Below are 20,542 nucleotides of genomic sequence, written 5' to 3' on the forward strand. Positions count from 1 at the left end.
TCATTATTGAGTTGTTCAAACTCCCACCCCTCTCTATCTCCACCCACCTTTCCCTGCGGGCGGTCCATCAAATGTGAAAGTAAAAGGTGAGGTGGGGACAGCCGTTGGCTACTAGATTTGCACGCACTGCTGACTTCCGACTACCACACTTTCTCATGATATTCTGCATGACTTAAGAGGGTCGCATGCTGGATGTGCTGGTTAATTACGACCTTTGACACTCACTGGTAAAGAGATCTAAGTTGTTTGTTGGTAGGTCGGTCGTCGGAAAAAGGAGTGTGTCGCTATTCAGAGGTTAGTTACAGTGTAACTCATCCGCACCGAGAAAATCTTTCGGCCAACTCAGTGGGTCGATTATTTTTTTTGGGGGGTCTTTATGGGAGGTTCCACTGTACATATGTATATATATACATCTGCCGTGTTTAAATTGAAAAAGAGCAAAAAGTTTAAACAAAATACTTTTCATGAAAATTATTAAATACAGTGTTTGCTTCCGCCTGCAATACCACAGTCCCTATTGTCTCAGTGTCAGTGACAGGTCTTGAAGACTTTTTTGATATATATTCCTTTAGATTTTGATTGTTACTCTTCTCTCCCCTTGCCTTGACATGACAGTGGTGACGTGAAAGGATGGAGGAACCCGACGGAGCAGTGTACACAGAGGTCAAGGTTGAGATCGACATTGCTGAGGAACCTGTACCTCTGTATCTGACTGACCTATGTACAGGAGGTGAGAGATTGTGTGGTTTTGCCTTTTTCAAGCATCCTTCCCTGTGATGCGCTATACATTTACGCTACTGCGCTATAATGGCTTGTCACTTCAAGTGATAAGCGATCAGGCCGTGGGTAATCAGCAAATGAAGCTATTGTCGTGAAATGCATTGCGTTCTGTTTCATTCTGTGAGTTCAACAGATTGACTAAATGTATAAATTTTGCTTCACGCGACTTGTTTTTTGTTGGTCAGTATAACACATTTGATTTTTGACCAAAAAAAGACATTAACAAGAAGTCTGACAGTAATACCTTTCAAAAGATGACCTCCGTGTTTGTGATTCGTTTATCATCTTGCGTCAAATTTTGTACGGCAGCAACAGTTGTTTCGCCCCCCCCGCGGGTTAGGGGGAAGAATTTACCCGATGCTCCCCAGCATGTCGTAAGAGGCGACTAACGGATTCTGTTTCTCCTTTTACCCTTGTTAAGTGTTTCTTGTATAGAATATAGTCAATGTTTGTAAAGATTTTAGTCAAGCAGTATGTAAGAAATGTTAAGTCCTTTGTACTGGAAACTTGCATTCTCCCAGTAAGGTCATATATTGTACTACGTTGCAAGCCCCTGGAGCAATTTTTTTATTAGTGCTTTTGTGAACAAGAAACAATTAACCCTTACACTGGTGCAATTCTGTAACACATGTTACATAGCCACTGGTGAATTAACAGAGAGAAAAATAACAAAAAACGGTCATATAGGTTTTCACATCCATGGGAGGTAATCGGAACCGACCAAACAGACTGAGCCAGTAGCGCGACATATGTCGTGACAACCAGGTGACAGTATACGTAAAGTAGCGCGACATATGTCGCGACAACCAGCCTAAGGGTTAACAAGTGGCTCTATCCCATCTCCCCCCTTTCCCCGTCGCGATATAACCTTCGTGGTTGAAAACGACGTTAAACACCAAATAAAGAAAGAAAGAACAGTTGTTTCTCAGATAACCTCTAAATTTACCTCCATTTTAAGACCTGATCTCCTCAGATTTTTCAAGGTCATAAAAGGCCTTTATTGTTTTGTTCTACCCGAGTACATTTTTGAATGATACCACAAAAAGTGGGTTAATTTTGACCCAAAACAAGCCTCGGAAAGGCACCCTACTGACTTCTCCCCCTTATGTGCCGAATGCACGTGTTTTTTTCATACCTGACAAGTTCCGTTTCACTGCATTCCACGGTTAGGTTCTGTCCTATGAGCGTGAGAGTTTAGGAAGCATGAGAGTTCACACGAATATATAATGTGACATAGAGTGTGGGTTTTTTGGGGTTTAAATGTGAGGGTTTTTAAAAAATGTATGTGTTGTATCACTATCAGTACTCCTTGATTTGAGACTAATTGAATGATTTAATGACAACTGTGCGTCTGAAGATCCATTTGCATCTTAATTTTTATGCAAGCTTGCATGTCAGGGACATTATGTACTGATGTAGTTTATTTTGTGTGTGCATCTGCATGGACTGCATAGAAAGTGCCAGCAGAAAACTTTTATTTAATATCTCTTTGTAGTTTGCTCTTCTGTTAATTGTCTGTTTGTAGTTTGCTTTTCTGTTAGCATTGTCAGTTAAATGAACACAGTGTAGACAGAACTCATAAGCATGGATCATTGATTTTTCAGTCACCAAAGATGTCAGAGCAGACAGAGCAGCACCTGCCTGGACCCAGCACACGGCAGAAGGAGATGCTGTTGCCAACGGTCACAGTGATATCGTGGTGAAGACAGAGGCAGGGGAAGATCAGCCTGGTTTGCTCCATGATTTCAGCCATGACACAACCTGGACTGGGAAATGTTTGCCTGCACCCAATTCAGAGGGAAAGGAAGGATGGGGAACTTGGAAACCGGGAGAATCGGAACACAATGAATACCCTTCAGCATCTGAACTAAGTGTTGAAGACCTGAGGACAAGTGATAAGAACCCTGAAAGGCCACATGCTTGTCCATTGTGTCCTGCTACTTACAAGCGACCTGGTCACTTGAGGGAGCACATGTTAAAACACACAGGAGAGAAAGATTATGCATGTGAAAAATGTGACGAGACATTTGGTCTACCCCAACACCTGAAGCAACACATGTTGACCCACTCAGGGCAAAGACCCCATAAATGTCCACACTGTGATGCTACTTTCATGCAGCAAAGCAACTTGAAGCGACACAAACGGAAGGGACATCCTACACTCTATGGTTACTCATCAGCAGCAGAATGGAACGTAGCTGTTGCTGACAGCGTTAGGACCATAGATAGGACCCTTGAAAAGCCCTATACTTGTCATCTGTGTACTGCTGCTTACAAGACATCCCATAATTTAAAGGAACACATGTTCAAACACACAGGAGAAAAATCTCACGCCTGTGCAAAATGTGATGAGAAATTTAGCCTGCCCCAACATTTGAAGAAACACATGCTGACCCACTCTGGGGAAAGACCCCATAAATGTCCACACTGTGATGCTACTTTCATGCAGCAAAGCAACTTGAAACGACATAAACAGAAGGGACATCCTACACTCTATGGTTACTCATCAGCAGCAGAATGGAACGTAGCTGTTGCTGACAGCGTCAGGACCATAGATAGGACCCTTGAAAAGCCTCATACTTGTCACCTGTGTCCTGCTGCCTACAAGCAAGCCAATCATTTGATGGAACACATGTTCAAACACACAGGAGAAAAAGCTCACGCCTGTGCAAAATGTGATGAGAAATTCAGCCTGCCCCAACATCTGAAGAAACACATGCTGACCCACTCAGGGCAAAGACCCCATAAATGTCCACACTGTGATGCTACTTTCATGCAGCAAAGCAATTTGAAACGACATAAACAGAAGGGACATCCTACACTCTATGCTTACTCATCAGCAGCTGAATGGAACGTAGCTGTTGCTGACAGCGTTAGGACCATAGACAGGACCCTTGAAAAACCGCATACTTGTCACCTGTGTGATGCTGCTTACAAGACATCCCATAATTTGAAGGAACACATGTTCAAACACACAGGAGAAAAAGCTCACGCCTGTGCAAAGTGTGATGAGACATTCAGCCTGCCCCAACATCTGAAACAACACATGCTGACCCACTCTGGGCAAAGACCCCATAAATGTCCACACTGTGATGCTACTTTCAGGCAGCCAAGACACTTGAAACGTCATAAACGTAAGGGACATCCTACACTCTGTGGTTACTCATCAGCAGCTGAATGGAACGTAGCTGTTGCTGACAGCGTTAGGACCATAGATAGGACCCTTGAAAAGCCACATACTTGTCACCTGTGTGCTGCTGCCTACAAGCAACCCAATCATTTGATGGAACACATGTTCAAACACACAGGAGAGAAAGCTCATGCCTGTGCAAAGTGTGATGAGGCATTCAGTCTGCCCCAACATTTGAAGCGACACATGTTGTCCCACACAGGCCAAAGACCGTATAAATGCCAACACTGTGATGCTAGCTTTTTACGGTCTTATTTTTTGACACGACATATACAAGTGGGACATCCTAGACTGAGTAATCAGCCCTCAGCGACTGAATCAAGTGTTGGTGTTGACCCAAAGGCATCTAGTTTCAAGCCAGACAGTCCTGCCAGTGATGCCACATGTCAGGATGAAGTGAGTTCTACAGAGTGCATTCGGACTGTCAGTGTGAAATTAGAGCCAGCAATAAATACTTGTGACGAAGACAGTGAGTCAGAATGTCCTGTATTTTTCTCCTTCCCTAAAGCCGCAAAAAGCCAAGGGATGGATTACACTTTACAAGTCACAAAACAGAAGCCCTCTGTGTCACAGCTGCAACAACCAGTGTTCGCCCAGTGGGGTTCCTCCAACAGTGAATCGCCAAACCTTGAAGGAAAGAAACAACATTCCTGTTCAGAGTGTGATGAAGCTTTCACTACCTTGGGCTTGCTGGAAGAGCACATGTTAAAACATGATGGAGAGACACCGCATACATCTGCACAGTGTGATCCTGCTTCACCACAGAACAGTGATGTTAAGACTCCCACCTCAACACATACTGTTAACAGACTGCATTCATGTAAAGTGTGTGAAGCTGAATTCAGCTTTCCAAGTGAATTGAAGCGACACATGTTGACCCATGCAGGGCAAAACCCCTGTAAATGTACACACTGTGATGCTCCTTTTATGCACATTGATCTTTTAACACAGCATATACAGAATAAGCTTTGTGTTTATCAACCAGCAGAGGATTTGAGTGAAAACGCTACCACAATAGATCGGACCCTTACAAAGCCACATATTTGTCAGTTGTGTGATACTGGTTTTAAGCAAAGGAATCATTTGAGGGACCACATGTTGACACACACAGAAGAAAAAGCTTACGGATGTGCAAGATGTGATGCTACATTCCGTCTGCCCCTACATTTGAAACGGCACATGTTGACTCACATGGGGGAAAGACCTCATAAATGCCCACACTGTGATGCTGCGTTTATACTGACTGGCCAACTGACAAGACATATAAGGAACGGACATCCAGAGAAAAAACCATATCAATGCCCAAAATGTGATGCTGCATTCATTCAGCCTGGTCATTTGGTACGACATAAACGCAAAGAGCATTCAAAACTCCGTGGTCATTTCTCAGTGGCTGAATTGAGTGCTGCTACTGACCTTGGTCACCCCTCAGTGGCTGAATTGAGTGCTGCTACTGACCTTGGTCACCCCTCAGTGGCTAATTTGAGTGTTGATGTTGAATCTAGGGTATCTAGTGTAAACAGCAAGCCAAACACTGAGGTCACATGTCAGAATGAAGTGAGTTCCAGTGGGTGTGTTGTCACGGTCAAGACAGAGCCGGCAATATCTGCTTCTGTTGAAGACTGCAAGTCAGAGTTTCCTGTCTTTGTCTCCTCCCCTGAACCTGCATTGAGCCAAGGGATGGATTACACTTCACAAGTCACAGAACAGAAGCCCTCTGTGTCACAGCTGCAACAACCAGTGTTCGCCCAGTGGGGTTCCTCCAACAGTGAATCATCAAACCTTGAAGGAAAGAAACAACATTCCTGTTCAGAGTGTGATGAAGCTTTCGCTACCTGGAGCTTGTTGAAAGAGCACATGTTGACACATGATGGAGAAGCACCACATACATCTGCACAGTGTGACCCTGCTTCACCACAGACTAGTGGCGTAAAGACTCCCACATCCAGACATGCTGGTAACAGACCACATTCATGTGAAGTGGGTGATGCTGAATTCAGTCATTCTAGTGGATTGAAGCCGTACATGTTGACCCATACAGGGCAACAACCCTGTAAATGCACAAACTGTGATGCTACCTTTTTACATCTTGATCTTTTGATACAACATGTGCGGAATAAACTTTGTGGTGTCCCCTCAGCAACTGAATTTAGTGTGACTGTTACTGAAAACGCTACCACAATAGATCGTTCCCTTACAAAGCCACATATTTGTCAATTGTGTCGTACTGGTTTTAAGCAAAGGAATCATTTGAGGGACCACATGTTGACACACACAGGCGAAAAAGCTTATGGGTGTGCAAATTGTGATGCCAGATTCCATGTGCCTCAAAATTTGAAACGGCATGTGATGACCCACACAGGGCAAAAACCTCATAAATGCCCACACTGTGATGCTGCATTTATATTGCCTGGTCAACTGCCACGACATATACAGAAGGGACATCCAGGAAAAAAACCATATCAATGCCCACAATGTAATGCTGCGTTCATTCTGTCTGACCGTTTGGCACAACATAAACGCAATGAGCATTCCAAAGGCCACGGTCATCTCTCAGCGCCTGGAAAGAAGCTGTTTACTTGTCATCTGTGTCCTTCTGCCTACAAGCAATCCCACCATTTGAGGGAACACATGTTCAAACACACAGGAGAAAAATCTCACGCCTGTGCAAAGTGTGATGAGGCATTCAGTCTGCCCCAACATTTGAAGCGACACATGTTGTCCCATACAGGAGCAAGACCGTATAAATGTCAACACTGTGATGCTAGCTTCATCCGGCCTTATTTTTTAACAAGACATTTACGTGTAGGACATCCTAAACTGAGGGATCAGCCCTCAGCGACTGAATCAAGTGTTGATGTTGACCCAAGGGCATCTAATGCAAACAGCAAGCCACACAGTCCTGCCATTGAGGTCAGCACATGTCAGAATGAAGTGAGTTCTACTGAGAGCAATTGGACTGTCTGTGTCAAATTAAAGCCAGCAATAAATGCTTGCAACGAGGACTGCGAGTCAGAATGTCGACACCTACATGTAGGACATCCTAAACTCGGAGAACAGCCCTCAGCAGGTGAATCGAGTGTTGGTTTTGAGCTCGGGGCATCTAGTATCAACCACAAGCTAGACAGTCCTGCCACTGAGGTCAACGCATGTCAGAACGAAGCGAGTTCCACTGAATGCAATTTGACGGTCAATGTCAAATCAGAGCCAGCAATATATGCATGTGACGAGCACTGGGACTTACAATGTCGTCATCTTCATGGAGGACATATTAAACTCAGTGATCAGCCTTCAGTGGCTGAATCGAGTGCTGGTGTTGAATCCAGGGTATCTAGTGTAAACAGCAAGCCAGACAGTCCTGCCAGTGAGGTCAACACATGTCAGACTGAAGTGGGTTCCAGTGGGTGTGTTGTCACTGTCAAAAGAGAGCCGGGAATGACTGTATCTGATGAAGATTGCAAATCAGATTGTCCTGTCTTTTTCTCATCCACTGAAGGGATGGAGCACACTTCACAAGTCACAGAACAGATCCCCTCTGTGTCACAGCTGCAACAACCAGTGTTCGCCCAGTGGGGTTCCTCCAACAGTGAATCGTCAAACCTTGAAGGCAAGAAACAACATTCCTGTTCAGAGTGTGATGACGCTTTCACTACCTTCAGCTTACTGGAAGAGCACATGTTAACACATGATGGAGAAGCACCACATACATCTGCACAGTGTGACCCTGCTTCATCACAGACTAGTGATGTGAAGACTCCCACCTCAACACATGCTGGTAACAGACTGCATTCATGTAAAGTGTGTGATTCTGAATTCAGCCTTCCAAGTGAATTGAAGAGACACATGTTGACCCATGCAATGCAACAGCCCTGTAAATGCACACACTGTGATGTTATTTTTATGCATCTTGATCTTTTAACACAGCATATACAGAATAAACTTTGTGTTTACCTATCAGCAGCTGAATTCTGTGAAAACGCTACCACAGTAGATCGGACCCTGACTAGGCCATATATTTGTCAATTGTGCGATACTGCTTTTAAGCAAAGGAATCATTTGAGGGACCACATGTTGACACACACAGAAGAAAAAGCTTACGGATGTGCAAAATGTGACGCTACATTCCGTCTGCCCCTACAATTGAAACGGCACTTGTTGACTCACATTGGAATAAGACCTCATAAATGCCCCTACTGTGATGCTGCATTTATACTGCCGGGCCTTATGACACGACATATGCGGAACGGACATCCAGGGATAAAACTACATCAATGCCCACACTGTGATGCTACTTTCATGCAGCCTGATTTTTTCACACAACATTTAAGGCAAAAACTTTGCAGAAAGCCCTTCACCCAGTGTGGTTCCACCAGCAGGGAATCGTCAAACCCTGAAGGAAAGAAACATCATTGCTGTTCAGAGTGTGATGAAGCTTTCTCTACCTTGAGCTTCCTGGAAGAGCACATGTTAACACATGCTGGAGAAACACCACATACATCTGCACAGTGTGACCCTGCTTTGCCACAAACCAGTGGTGTAAAGACTCCCACCTCAACACATGATGGCAACAGGCCACATTCATGTAAAGTCTGTGCTGCTAAATTCAGGTTACCAAGTACATTGAAGCGACATATGTTCAGACATAAAGGAGAAAAAAACCATGCATGTCCAGTGTGTTGTGCCAGATTTGTTGAGAAATGTTCTGTGAAACGACACATGTTATCACACAGAAGAAAAACGCCTGACAGTCACAGCTGTGCTGTGTGTGATGCCACATTTTGTAAGGCATGTCATTTGAAGGTCCACATGTTGAAACATACAGGACACAAGAATTTCACATGTACAGTGTGTAAAGCTGTATTCCAGCAGTTGGACTCTCTTAAGGCTCACATGTTAAACCATGCACAACGTGGCCCTCTGGTATGTCCGCTTTGTAATGCTACGTTCAAACGTGCAAAACGTTTGGAACATCACATCTCCACACATGGTCAGGACAGAACTTATAAATGTAGCACGTGCATTGCAACATTTGCCAGCTTCCGTGAGTTGAAGAATCACAGGTTACAACATGTTATTAAGCGGCATACTTGTCCCATGTGTCCTGCTGCATTCCGTCAACCTGGACATTTGAAGGAGCACATGGTAAAACACACAGGAGAGAAACATTACTCGTGTGAAAAATGTGATGAGACATTCAGTCTGCGCCAAGCTTTGAAAAAACATATGTTGAACCATGCAGAGCAAAAACCACATAAATGTCCACATTGTGATGCTGCATTTCTGAAACCTGGCAATTTGACACGACATATACAGAGAGGTCATTATAAACTCCATTATCACTCCTCAGCGGCTGAATTCATGCTTGCCGTTGCTGAAAACACAAGGGTCTTAGACACAACCCTTGCAAAGCCCTACACTTGCCACTTGTGTCCTGCTGCTTACAAACGACCTGCACATTTGAAGGAGCACATGGTAAAACACACAGGGGAAAGAGCTTACGCTTGTGGAAAATGTGATGAAACATTTTGTCTGCCTCAGCATTTGAAGGGGCACATGGTGATCCACTCAGGGCAAAGACGTCATAAGTGCCCTCACTGTGATGCTACTTTCATGCGGCAGCTCAATTTAAAACGGCATATACACAAGGGACATACTAGTGTGTGCAAACAGGCTCAAAGGTGACTGTGGGAATTGAAAGTTGTCAAACTTCTGTCCTATCCAAATGCTTTTATATTTCTGACGGTCGGTCTGTTTGCAACCACATTCAGGACAAGCTTTGACACTCTTTTTCGCACGCTGAAGAATTCTTTTTTCTTGTACGCAATGCAGTTGAAATGCCAGGACAATATAGTGATAAATGTATCACCAGCTGATGTGATACGTGGAACTTAACAGTGATGAACAGTGATCTGAAACAAATATGATAAGAGCTCTATGACTTCAACAACTAAATAATAAAGCAAAGGACAAATAAGTAAAGAAAATAACTCATGTTGAAGTAATCATTGTAAAGATTTTTAACCTTCACCGGATCACGCTTCGGACTACACAGTCCACCGGCACGGTTGGCCTAGTGGTAAGGTGTCTGCCCTGTGATCGGGAGGTCGTGGGTTCGAACCCCGGCCGGGTCATACCTAAGACTTTAAGATTGGCAATCTAGTGGCTGCTCCGCCTGGCGTCTTGCATTATGGGGTTAGTGTCTAGGACTGGTTGGTCCAGTGTCAGAATAATGTGACTGGGTGAGACATGAAGCCTGTGCTGCGACTTCTGTCTTGTGTGTGGCGCACGTTATAATTATGTCAAAGCAGCACCGCCCTGATATGTCCCTTCGTGGTCGGCTGGGCGTTAAGCAAACAAACAAACAAACTACACAGTCCGGATGATGTGGGTCGTGTACGACCCATACTTTCCAAAGAACCCCCCGCGGCTTTTAGACCGAATAAGACCATGCCTCCACTTGTTATGTACACACGCCAACACTTAACATCCCGGCTACCCCCCGCGGGTTAGGGGGAGTCCCATATTGGTTGGGACGAGAAAGAATTTACCCGATGCTCCCCAGCATGTCGTAAGAGGCGACTAACGGATTCTGTTTCTCCTTTTACCCTTGTTAAGTGTTTCTTCTATAGAATATAGTCAATTTTTGTAAAGATTTTAGTCGAGCAGTATGTAAGAAATGTTAAGTCCTTTGTACTGGAAACTTGCATTCTCCCAGTAAGGTAATACATTGTACTACTTGCAAGCCTCTGGAGCAAATTTTTGATTAGTGCTTTTGTGAACAAGAAACAATTGACAAGTGGCTCTATCCCATCTCCCCCCTTTCCCCGTCGCGATATAACCTTCATGGTTGAAAACGACGTTAAACACCAAATAAAGAAAGAAAGAACTTTCCAAAGAAGGATTCAACGTAAAAAGTATGGGTCGTACACGACCCACGCCATCCAAATAAGGATAAACAGCGTAAAGTTCCTTACGTAATTCCATATGTGTCGTCTACGACCCAGAACGGTTGAAAACGGCGTTAAACACCAAAGAAAGAAAGAAAGTCTACGACCCACATCATCCGGTCTGTGTAGTTCAAATTACGTCATCGTTAATTTGTTTGTTTACAAAGATAATCTTTCAAAATTTGGGCATTAGGAAGGTCGTACGGTGATTGGAGATAACATGAAGTCTCAATTCAAAACTTCTAATAGTTTCAGAGATAAAGACGATTTGTGAGGCTCTGGGTTGTCCACGACCCACGATGAAGGTTAATTTAACGTACAGTTGATAGTTGGCCAAAAAGACATGGTGAATTGTAGCTGCATGGATGCAGTTTTTTTTTAAAGTTTTATTGTTGTGTGCATTCACTCTCTTTAAACTCAACTAAGTAAATATGAGATTCTTAGTTAATTTTTGCTGGTATTTTTGGAACTAGTCTTGTACCATTGAATTTCACACATATATTTCCACAATTATATGTCTTTACAAAGAAATAAAAGTCTGATTGGCCCTTGTCAGCTAATGTCAACCCAAAGTCATGACAGGGTTGTGTTCAGGTAAAAGATCAACCTTCTCATATCTATTTAGTACATCTATAGAACCCGGCGTAACGTTATTGGCTTGAAGCCTCTAATGACCTTCACATATATAATAACGATCATAAAACAAACTTAGGCAGATACATTTGAGTGCATATCTTTGTGATGAGGTCGTTAATTGCAAATCAAGTTATGTGACTGGAATGGTTATCCATTCTCCTACCATATTCAACAATCAGATCGATTTTACATAAGGCAGCATCTTTACGGTGGCACCTACAACAGAGAACCCCCCCAAAGTCAAATTCACAAAAGCAAGGTTCCAGCGTTAAAGTTCAGAAATACTATGTTTTGGATAGAAATTTGATTGTTCTTTCCAATAACAAGCAAAATTTGTTCCTTTCTAGCAGACTGATTTTTTTGTTGATTTTATTTTTAACGCGTGAACTTTGCTTTTGTGAATTTGACTTTGGGGGTGTCTCTGTTGTAGGTTCTACTGCACAGACGCTGCTTTTTGTAAAAAAAAAAAAAATTTTTTTAAAAATCAGTCTGTTTGTTGAGTTTGATAGGGGAAGGCCTTTCCAGTCAACTGGTTTTGCTATTGTAGCGGGAGAGCCCTACTGTGACTAGCCCAGAGTTGCAGGCACTCTGTTACCCCCACCTTCCCTTTTGTTACTCCCACCAAAGAGTATTACCCTACGTAGGGTAGCACTCTTTGCTCCCACCCCCCTTCCTTACTGCCAGCCAGCAGCGGTCAGAGAGTGAAGTCTTTGAGAGAGTATAAAAGGGGTCAGCTTATGGGCAGAATATACCTGCGCAGTTTCAGCGGCACAGACGACGCACTGCCTATTATTTATGCCGCGATAGGGATTATGACGAGTACTTGGCCTGTTTTCCTTTCATGCAACGTGTAGCGGGCTGAGATAATCTGCAGTGCGTCGTCGGTCCTGCTGAAGTTACATAGGTGAGCGGAGCTCCTTAGCAAGTGTCGGGAGCAGTGCTGAAAAGCGTGCTCCATCTGGAGTAGTTGTTGTGCTGAAAAGTAATAGAAAAGCGCGCACGCTCACTTCTACCTCCTTTCGTTTGCTTGTGCTGAAAAGCGCAGCAAGCCTATGTCTTATCTATTCGTTCGTTTGCTCGTGCTGAAAGGCGCAGCATGTCTGTACTTGTCTGTTCGTTTGTCTGCTCGTGTCAGAAAGCGCAACTTGTCATGTCGAGTTGTATGTCCGTTCAGGGGCAGAGCTGTTGACGTGTCTGTCTGTCTGTCTGTCTGTCCGTGTGGAATAGGGCAGGAAGGAAACAGAATAGGGCATACGTAAATAGTGGTAGGTATACCAGTGAGTTGGGTAGTTAAACGCTTGGTAAGACGTAGGATTGTTCGGATAGTTTGATGCATTATTTGAGTTGATTCATTATGAATTGCTTGTTACCCCCCGCGGGTTAGGGGGAAGAATTTACCCGATGCTCGCCAGCATGTCGTAAGAGGCGACTAACGGATTCTGTTTCTCTTTTTACCCTTGTTAAGTGTTTCTTGTATAGAATATAGTCAATTTTTGTAAAGATTTTAGTCAAGCAGTAGTGTAAGAAATGTTAAATCTTTTGTACTGGAAACTTGCATTCTCCCAGTAAGGTAATACATTGTACTACGTTGCAAGCCCCTGGAGCAAATTTTTGATTAGTGCTTTTGTGAACAAGAAACAATTGACAAGGGGCTCTATCCCATCTCCCCCCTTTCCCCGTCGCGATATAACCTTCGGGGTTGAAAACAACGTTAAACACCAAATAAAGAAAGAAAGAAAGAATTGCTTGTTATGTTCATCGTAGTGTAAATAAAACCTTGTGACTGTTTCTTATGAGTTATGGTGAATACAACTGTACGTATGAGAGGTGTGAGGAGCGTGAACATGAATCTAGGGGAAATTTTCCTTTTAGGGACGTGAGTTGATGATACGCTAAAATTCACGCGTGAACATGCGTGTGTCGGTGACAGAATGTAAGTGTGTGAGCTTGCTTGATGTCATGTGTTGACACTTCTGCCTCTCCTTGACTGTTGTCCTGTAAATATGTGTTGCTAACAGGGGCGGATCAGTTGCTTTGTAAGGGGGGGGTGCACTTTGAATTGAAAGCGAATGTGATGAAGCGCCCGAATTTGCTGGGGGGGTCCGGGGGCATGCCCGCCCCCGGAAAATGTTTTGGCCCTAAGAAGCAAAATGGTGCCATCTGGTGCCATTTGAACTTAGAAAATTAATGGTCATAGAATCAGCTTTCCAAATTTTTTTATTTTTTGCTGGAGGGGGGGTGCACCTGCACCCTGTGCACCCCCCCTCGTCTGCCCCTGGCTAAAACTGTACGTAGCGAATTCTAGCATCCAAAACATACACCACAATATTCTTATAACACGCAATCCAGCACACTAAGAAACACACAGGGTTTCCTCTGAATACCGAGGTCGACTAGTAATGTAGGCACATGTATTAGAACACAAAGACTAACTGATTGTGCAGCATTACGTAAGGCTAGAGTAAAGGAAAGATAGTTGCTCTCGGCAATCTTCAGCCTCCCCCTGCGAACTTTTAATGAGGATACGGACACTCTCAAGGGCTCTGGTTACATAATCAACGACCTAATCACAAAAATATGCACTCACACGCATCTGCCTATATTTATTTTTTATTATATACCGAGCAACAAAAGAAACCCGAAAATATTCTTCAATTTTTGATTGAAAAAATCTCAAAACAATTTGACAGTTAGGATTATCAAACCACAAACGTTTTATGCAGGCATGCTTAATGAAGCTGTTGTGTAATTATTTCCATGCTGCGATTGACTTAACACACGAGACAAGCAGGTTTCATATGAAATACATAATGCGCGCTTGTTGCACATGCAAGCGTAGCAGGAGAAAATTGAGGTGTGATATGTGTTCACTGATGCATTAGCAATCAAAAGAGACCATGGCAGGCTTGATGTCAGTCTTGCTTTTGAAACCGCCATGATGCCAAGATTGACACCAGCAAAACTGACGCCAGAGAGCAGCGGGTCGACTTAAAGCTGGGGGAGACACAGAAGCGGTGGCAGCTGCTTTAAACGTGCACATGTTAACAGTCCATCACCTTCAGCAATGTTTTGCTGACACTGGAAGCACTGCAGTTACGCAACGCAGTGGATTACCTCGCGGTACCGCAATAAGACAAGATCGCCAGATCCTGCGACAACGTATTCGAGATCGATTCCATACAGCCACTGACACTGCCAGGAACATCATTGGGGGCACCGGAGTCCCACCAGTGGCCAGACAGCGCGATGAAGACTGACTGAGCGAGACCTCCAAAACTGTTGTCTGGCTAGAGGAAAAGTCCTTCTCCGAAGACATGGCGTGGAGTGCCAGCAATTGGCCCAGAATCACATAACTGGAACTGGTGGCAAAAACAAACCATTTTTGAGTCACTTGAGAAAAAGTGACTCTATGTAATCGGTCAGTGTTAGTCTGTCCGTCCGGCCGGCCGGCCGTCCGGCCGGCCGTCCGGCCGGCCGTCCGTAGACACCACCTTAACGTTGGACTTTTCTCGGAAACTATCAAAGCGATCCGGCTCATATTTTGTTTAGTCGTGACCTCCAATGACCTCTACACTTTAACGATGGTTTCGTTGACCTTTGACCTTTTTCAAGGTCACAGGTCAGCGTCAAAGGAAAAATTAGACATTTTATATCTTTGACAAAGTTCATCGGATGTGATTGAAACTTTGTAGGATTATTCTTTACATCAAAGTATTTACATCTGTAGCCTTTTACGAACGTTATCAGAAAAACAAGGGAGATAACTAGCCTTTTCTGTTCGGCAACACACAACTTAACGTTGGGCTTTTCTCGGAAACTATAAAAGTGACCGGGCTCAAATTTTATGTGAACGTGACTCCCAGTGACCTCTACACTTTGACGTCTGCTTTGGTGACCTTTGACCTTTTTCAAGGTCACAGGTATGTCTTGAAGGAAAAAAATTGAAATATCATATCTCTGAAACTATTCATCGGATTTGATTCAAACTTTATAGGATTATTCTTTACATCAAATTATTTACATCTGTATTGTGTTGTGAATAGCAATTTCTTCCTGTCCATCTGATGCCTCATATAATATTCAGAACTGCGAAAGTGACTCGATCGAGCGTTTGCTCTTCTTGTTTTCACTGATATGATGACCCTCGCTGCATTAATCATGTTTTTGAGCGGGTGAGAGCATGGAGAAAAAGAGGTGAGCGTTATGTTGATGGCTGCATCATGGAACACAATGCGCAGGGTGGACTAAACGTGATGGTGTGGGGTGTAATTGGCCTCAACCACACTTTTGAATCTGTGTTTTTCCACATTCTTGGACCTGGTCGGGAAATGGTATCGACTAAAGCATCCAGTTCACGAGGCGCCGATGTCAGACTGTCACCAACACCAGTGGGGGGTCATACGCCATGGTAATGACCTTCTGGCGAGGCTTGCGTTGCCCAGGACAACAAAAGACGATGCCATGCCAAATCACAGTGTTAGAAGAACATCTCACCTTTATTTCAATTCGTTTCAATGTCCGGGTTTCTTTCCATCCAATTTTCAAATGTAACTTAAACTTATTTCTGAAGAGAATTCGTGTTTCTTTTGTTGCTCGGTATAGGTATTTAGTGTAAGGTTGTGTAACTTCTTTTGATTGATAGTATTTTGTTGTTGTTTTCATCTAACCTCGGCTTATTACTCATTGTAATGAATTGTGCTGGCCTTGTTCCATTGTTCAAGGGTCATAGCCTGGCTTCGATTTCAACAGCCCAATAAAAACCCTCATAAAAATAATCTCAGTAATTAAAGGTGTTAGGTTGACTTTGTCTTTACACACTTCATCACATGATTAGCAATCTTATTTCAGTCCACCCCCCGCCTCCCCCCTCCCCCCCCCCAACCACCATACTCCCAATCCCCCACGCCATATCCTCCATATTCTTCAATCAAAATGATATTCATTATTACACTCCTCAAAGGAGAGTTGATCATGCATTTTCTCTCATGTTTATGGTTATGTTTAAGTGTGTGTGTGTGTGTGTGTTCTGATGCATTGATTTTCATTGTCAAGTTGCTTTCATGGAGATTTTCAGTGCGTTTATTATAATATGAATGTCCGTATTACCTTATTCAGTTTTTGTGCCTGTCTGTGTTGATGTGTGTGTGTGTGTGTGTGTGTGTGTGTGTGTGTGTGTGTGTGTGTGTGTGTGTGTGTGTGTGTGTGTGTTTCTTTCTTTATTTGGAGTTTAACGTCGTTTTCAACCGTTCAAGGTTATATCGCGACGGGTGTGTGGATGTGTGTGACTGTGTTGGTTATCTACCCTGAACAGATTATTTTGTTTTGCTACCTTGTGTATTTCGCGTGCTATGCCATTCCTACTTATGCAGGTGTCGATCGCAGGAGCGGTCAAAAACGGAACGTTTTAAGTCAATTTTTATGGGTATCATGTCAAAAAGCACTACATTTTAGCAATGACTTGGTGGATTGCTTTGAAACTTTCAGAATATTTTACCAACATACTAGAGATACTTCGTGCGAAAGTTTGGATCGTTACGGTTATTCATCCAGATGTGACGCAATGTTTCGGAAAATGCTGTTTAACTTGTCATAGGATTGTTCACTTGTATCCAAAAAATTCATGACTTTGCATATCTACAGATAAATGATTGATACAGATTTTGTCGAAGTTTCATTTGTGTGTAGCTGCTGGCGTTAATTTGCTAGTCATGCAAACACATGAGGAAAAAATGGAACGTTCACGCTGTTTCGCGCTTACAGCTGTTATCGCTGCGTGCCTCTTAAAACATGCTACGGTCACGCTTGGCTGGGCATCGCTGTGGCACCAGAATCATCGCTTAAATATGTAGCGTGTTTACTGGTCCAGCAAATTTGGGTCAGTGCTTACACGCACATAAAACTTTACCAGTGTGTGTATCAATCATTTTTCTAAAGACATGCACAGTCATAATTTTTTTGGACCCAAGGGAACAATCCTATGACGAGATTAAAAACTTCTTTCGAAAAATTGCATAACATTTTAACAAACACCTGTAACAATCCATCATTTCGCTCGAAGTATCTCTAGTATGTTGGTAAAATATTCTGACAGTTTCAAAGCAATCCACCAAGTCATTGCTAAAGTGCAGACTTTTTTGTCATGATACCCCTAAAAAATGTCGCAAAAAGTCCCGTTTTTGACCGCTCTTGCGATCGACACCTGCATCAGTAGGAATAGCATGGCACGCAAAATACGCAAGGTAGCAAAACAAAACAATCTGTTCAGGGTAGATAATTGGTTTGACTTTCTTCTCGTATGTCAAAGTTGCAAAGTTTTGCCTATTGTGATTTTTTGTCGATTTTTCATTCGGCTCTTCCGTTTTTGTCTGGTCGATTTTAAGGGTACCCCTACTTGAGCGGCGGTCACGTGATCCCTGTAAAAGAAATATTTAATCCAAAAGGTGATCCTGAAGGTTAAGTGAACCGCCTTCTCTGGCATATAAAGTGTTAATAAAATGACACGGGGATTAATGCTTTAATTTGGGTTTGAAATTTGTTGCAATAATTTTTTGCCCAAGTTTATTATTTGATATGATTGTATGTAAAGAAAGCCACACACACACACAAAATGAAAGGCACAGTTTCTGCTTATCCAGTTGTTGCTAGAGAGCGCCCTTTTTCATCCCTTCAACATCTCCATCATTTTCTTGTGTTAAGGTTTGTGACATGTTATCAAAGAACAAAATCTCTCTTTCATTATCTCTGTCTCTCTCTCTTTCTCTGTTTGTCTGTCTGTCGAGTCTTTCGTCTCTATTTCACATTTTCCCTCTCTCTAATTATCTCTATTTCTCATTATCTCTCTCTCATTGTCTATATGTCTTCCTCTCTCTTTCTCTCACACACACAAACACACACCCTTATTTGCAATGTGTAATTTTATTTATTGGTGAAACGCCTGCGTGTTTACAGTAAAGCGAGTTCTTTTTTTTCAAACAATTTTATTCAAATAAATAACAACAATTAACAATATCTCATACAATGAATTAAATACAACTTATCGAGTACAACAAGCTAACTTTTTTTAACGTTTTGTTCTTCGAACACTCACACAAAAATGCTTCTTATCTGTAACTGCCCATTAAAAATACTTTCCAACGGTAAAAACGAATTTGTTTTTTTTATATATACTAACGCACATCTTTCCGATTAAGATAATGTGGTTCAATTTATACATAGTTGCCTTTTTCACCATTACAAAATGCATACCAAATAAAACATCACTAACTTTCAAAACAATCTTAATTTCTAAAGTACGAAAAATAAATTCTTCAATAAACTTCCAGAATTTGTATACAACCGGGCATTCAAAAAAGAAGTGTTCAATCAAATCAGTTACATCACAACAGTAATTACATTTATTAGTTTCCGTTACTTTCATTTTACACAGGAGAATGTTGGTCGGATAAATGTTGTGCATAATTTTCCAGTGTAAAACTCTTAATCTAGTCTCTTGTGTTGACTGATAGGCAACTATCCAGGATCGTTCATCAATTTCTACATTAAACTTTCTCTTCCAAAATCCTCCGGAACATGGTACATCTGTTTTTATATTAATAATCTCTTTCCTATATTCTCTGGCACTTAACACATTTTTGCCGTTAAACAGTGGTAAGGTAATACAAACATCATCAGTCATATTTACAACATTTTTCCTCATAAATAATGACACAGCAGCTTTTACAACATTATATTCAAGAATTCGGTTTGGCGAATATCCAATCAAATCACATATGTCTTGATATGATATGTCTCCCCAACGTACAATGTCAGGTAATACCAAAACACCTCGTTGTATCCAACTTTCAAAAAATAAAACTTTGCCACTATACGTTATGCATGCATTATTCCATAATAAAGTCGGCCCGACTGTCCCACGATCGTAGTGGTTATTATCCAGCCAATATTTTAATACTGCTTTCCAAAAGTGTGATTTCACTAGGTCTAACCCTTTAAATCTTGCACTGTTTACATTTGATAAGAAACATTCAAAATGCTTTCCAAAACGCAAATACATCATCTTTGGAATGAAACTCCAATTATTATTTTCATTTGATGTTGTCAGTTGTGAAACCCATTGTAATAAAAAAGAAATTTGCATTTGCCTAAAATCGATCATTTTTAAACCACCTTTTTCAATTTCAAAACATAAAACGCTTCTTTTCACCTTTTCAAAGGCCTTCCGATTACAATCTCTTTTTCGCCACAAAAATCTAAACAATAAGGTATTGACTTCATTCAAAACACAGTCAGGTAATACAAACGCTTGCATAATATACACAAATTGTGAAATTAAAAACGTTTTCACAAGACATATTTTCCCTACAATGCTCAAATTTCGCTTCTCCCATGCACAAATCAATCGCTTAATATTCCTTATTCTTCCAGTCCAGTTATCTTCTACCAAAGAAGCACTCTTATCATTACAAAAATCATCACCCAAAATCTTCAACTTTTTCTTCCAAACAAAATTATAAAATGTTTCATCACAATGTTTCCTACTACCCAACCACATCGCCTCAGACTTTCTCTTATGTATCCTTAAGCCTGAAAAGCTAGAAAAGTCATTCATTATTTTAAGTGCATAATACATATCAATCTCATCCTTTAAAAAAAAGGGTGATATCGTCTGCATACAGAGCAATTTTAATAACGGCTGCAATATCAACATTATTTCATAACGAAATTCCTTTAATACGTCTACACTGTCTTATTTTTGATGCCAACAATTCAATGGCCAGTACAAAGGCCAAACATGTAAAGCGAGTTCTGATTCCACAGTTTTATTCACAAACACATGATTACTTTTAATGATAGTTCTGTTCACACGAATCTCATAAGAAAACAAACTTGTGAGGAATGATTTTACTATTCCCTTTGCAACATTTTACAATGCGTATCTCAGTTTCCTGGCAAGCATAGAGTTTTTTAGGTGTTCTGCTATGGCAGCATC

At 42.0% G+C, this 20,542-nt stretch overlaps 2 protein-coding genes across 4 annotated transcripts in view; one reads left to right on the forward strand and one right to left on the reverse strand.

Annotated features, from left to right (window-relative positions):
• Nucleotides 1-630: 630 nt before the first annotated feature.
• LOC138977303 (zinc finger protein 236-like) lies at nucleotides 631-13,341 on the forward strand. The gene is made up of 2 exons (XM_070350203.1): nucleotides 631-730; nucleotides 2,385-13,341. Exons 1-2 carry the CDS (start codon nucleotides 631-633, stop codon nucleotides 9,650-9,652), a joined length of 7,368 nt encoding a protein of 2,455 aa, XP_070206304.1. The 3' UTR covers nucleotides 9,653-13,341.
• Nucleotides 13,342-18,508: 5,167 nt separating this feature from the next.
• LOC138976654 (sulfotransferase 1E1-like) overlaps nucleotides 18,509-20,542 on the reverse strand; it is a 52,351-nt gene continuing 50,317 nt past the window's right edge. For all 3 annotated transcript variants that reach the window (XM_070349526.1, XM_070349525.1, XM_070349527.1), the window contains exon 7: nucleotides 18,509-20,542. This exon is cut by the window's right edge and continues 53 nt beyond it. In XM_070349526.1, coding sequence (XP_070205627.1) covers nucleotides 20,477-20,542 — 66 coding nt within the window. In that variant the 3' untranslated portion in view covers nucleotides 18,509-20,476.

This window comes from Littorina saxatilis, linkage group LG9, assembly GCF_037325665.1.
Source record: "Littorina saxatilis isolate snail1 linkage group LG9, US_GU_Lsax_2.0, whole genome shotgun sequence".
In the NCBI taxonomy this organism is placed as follows: Eukaryota; Metazoa; Mollusca; class Gastropoda; order Littorinimorpha; family Littorinidae; genus Littorina; species Littorina saxatilis.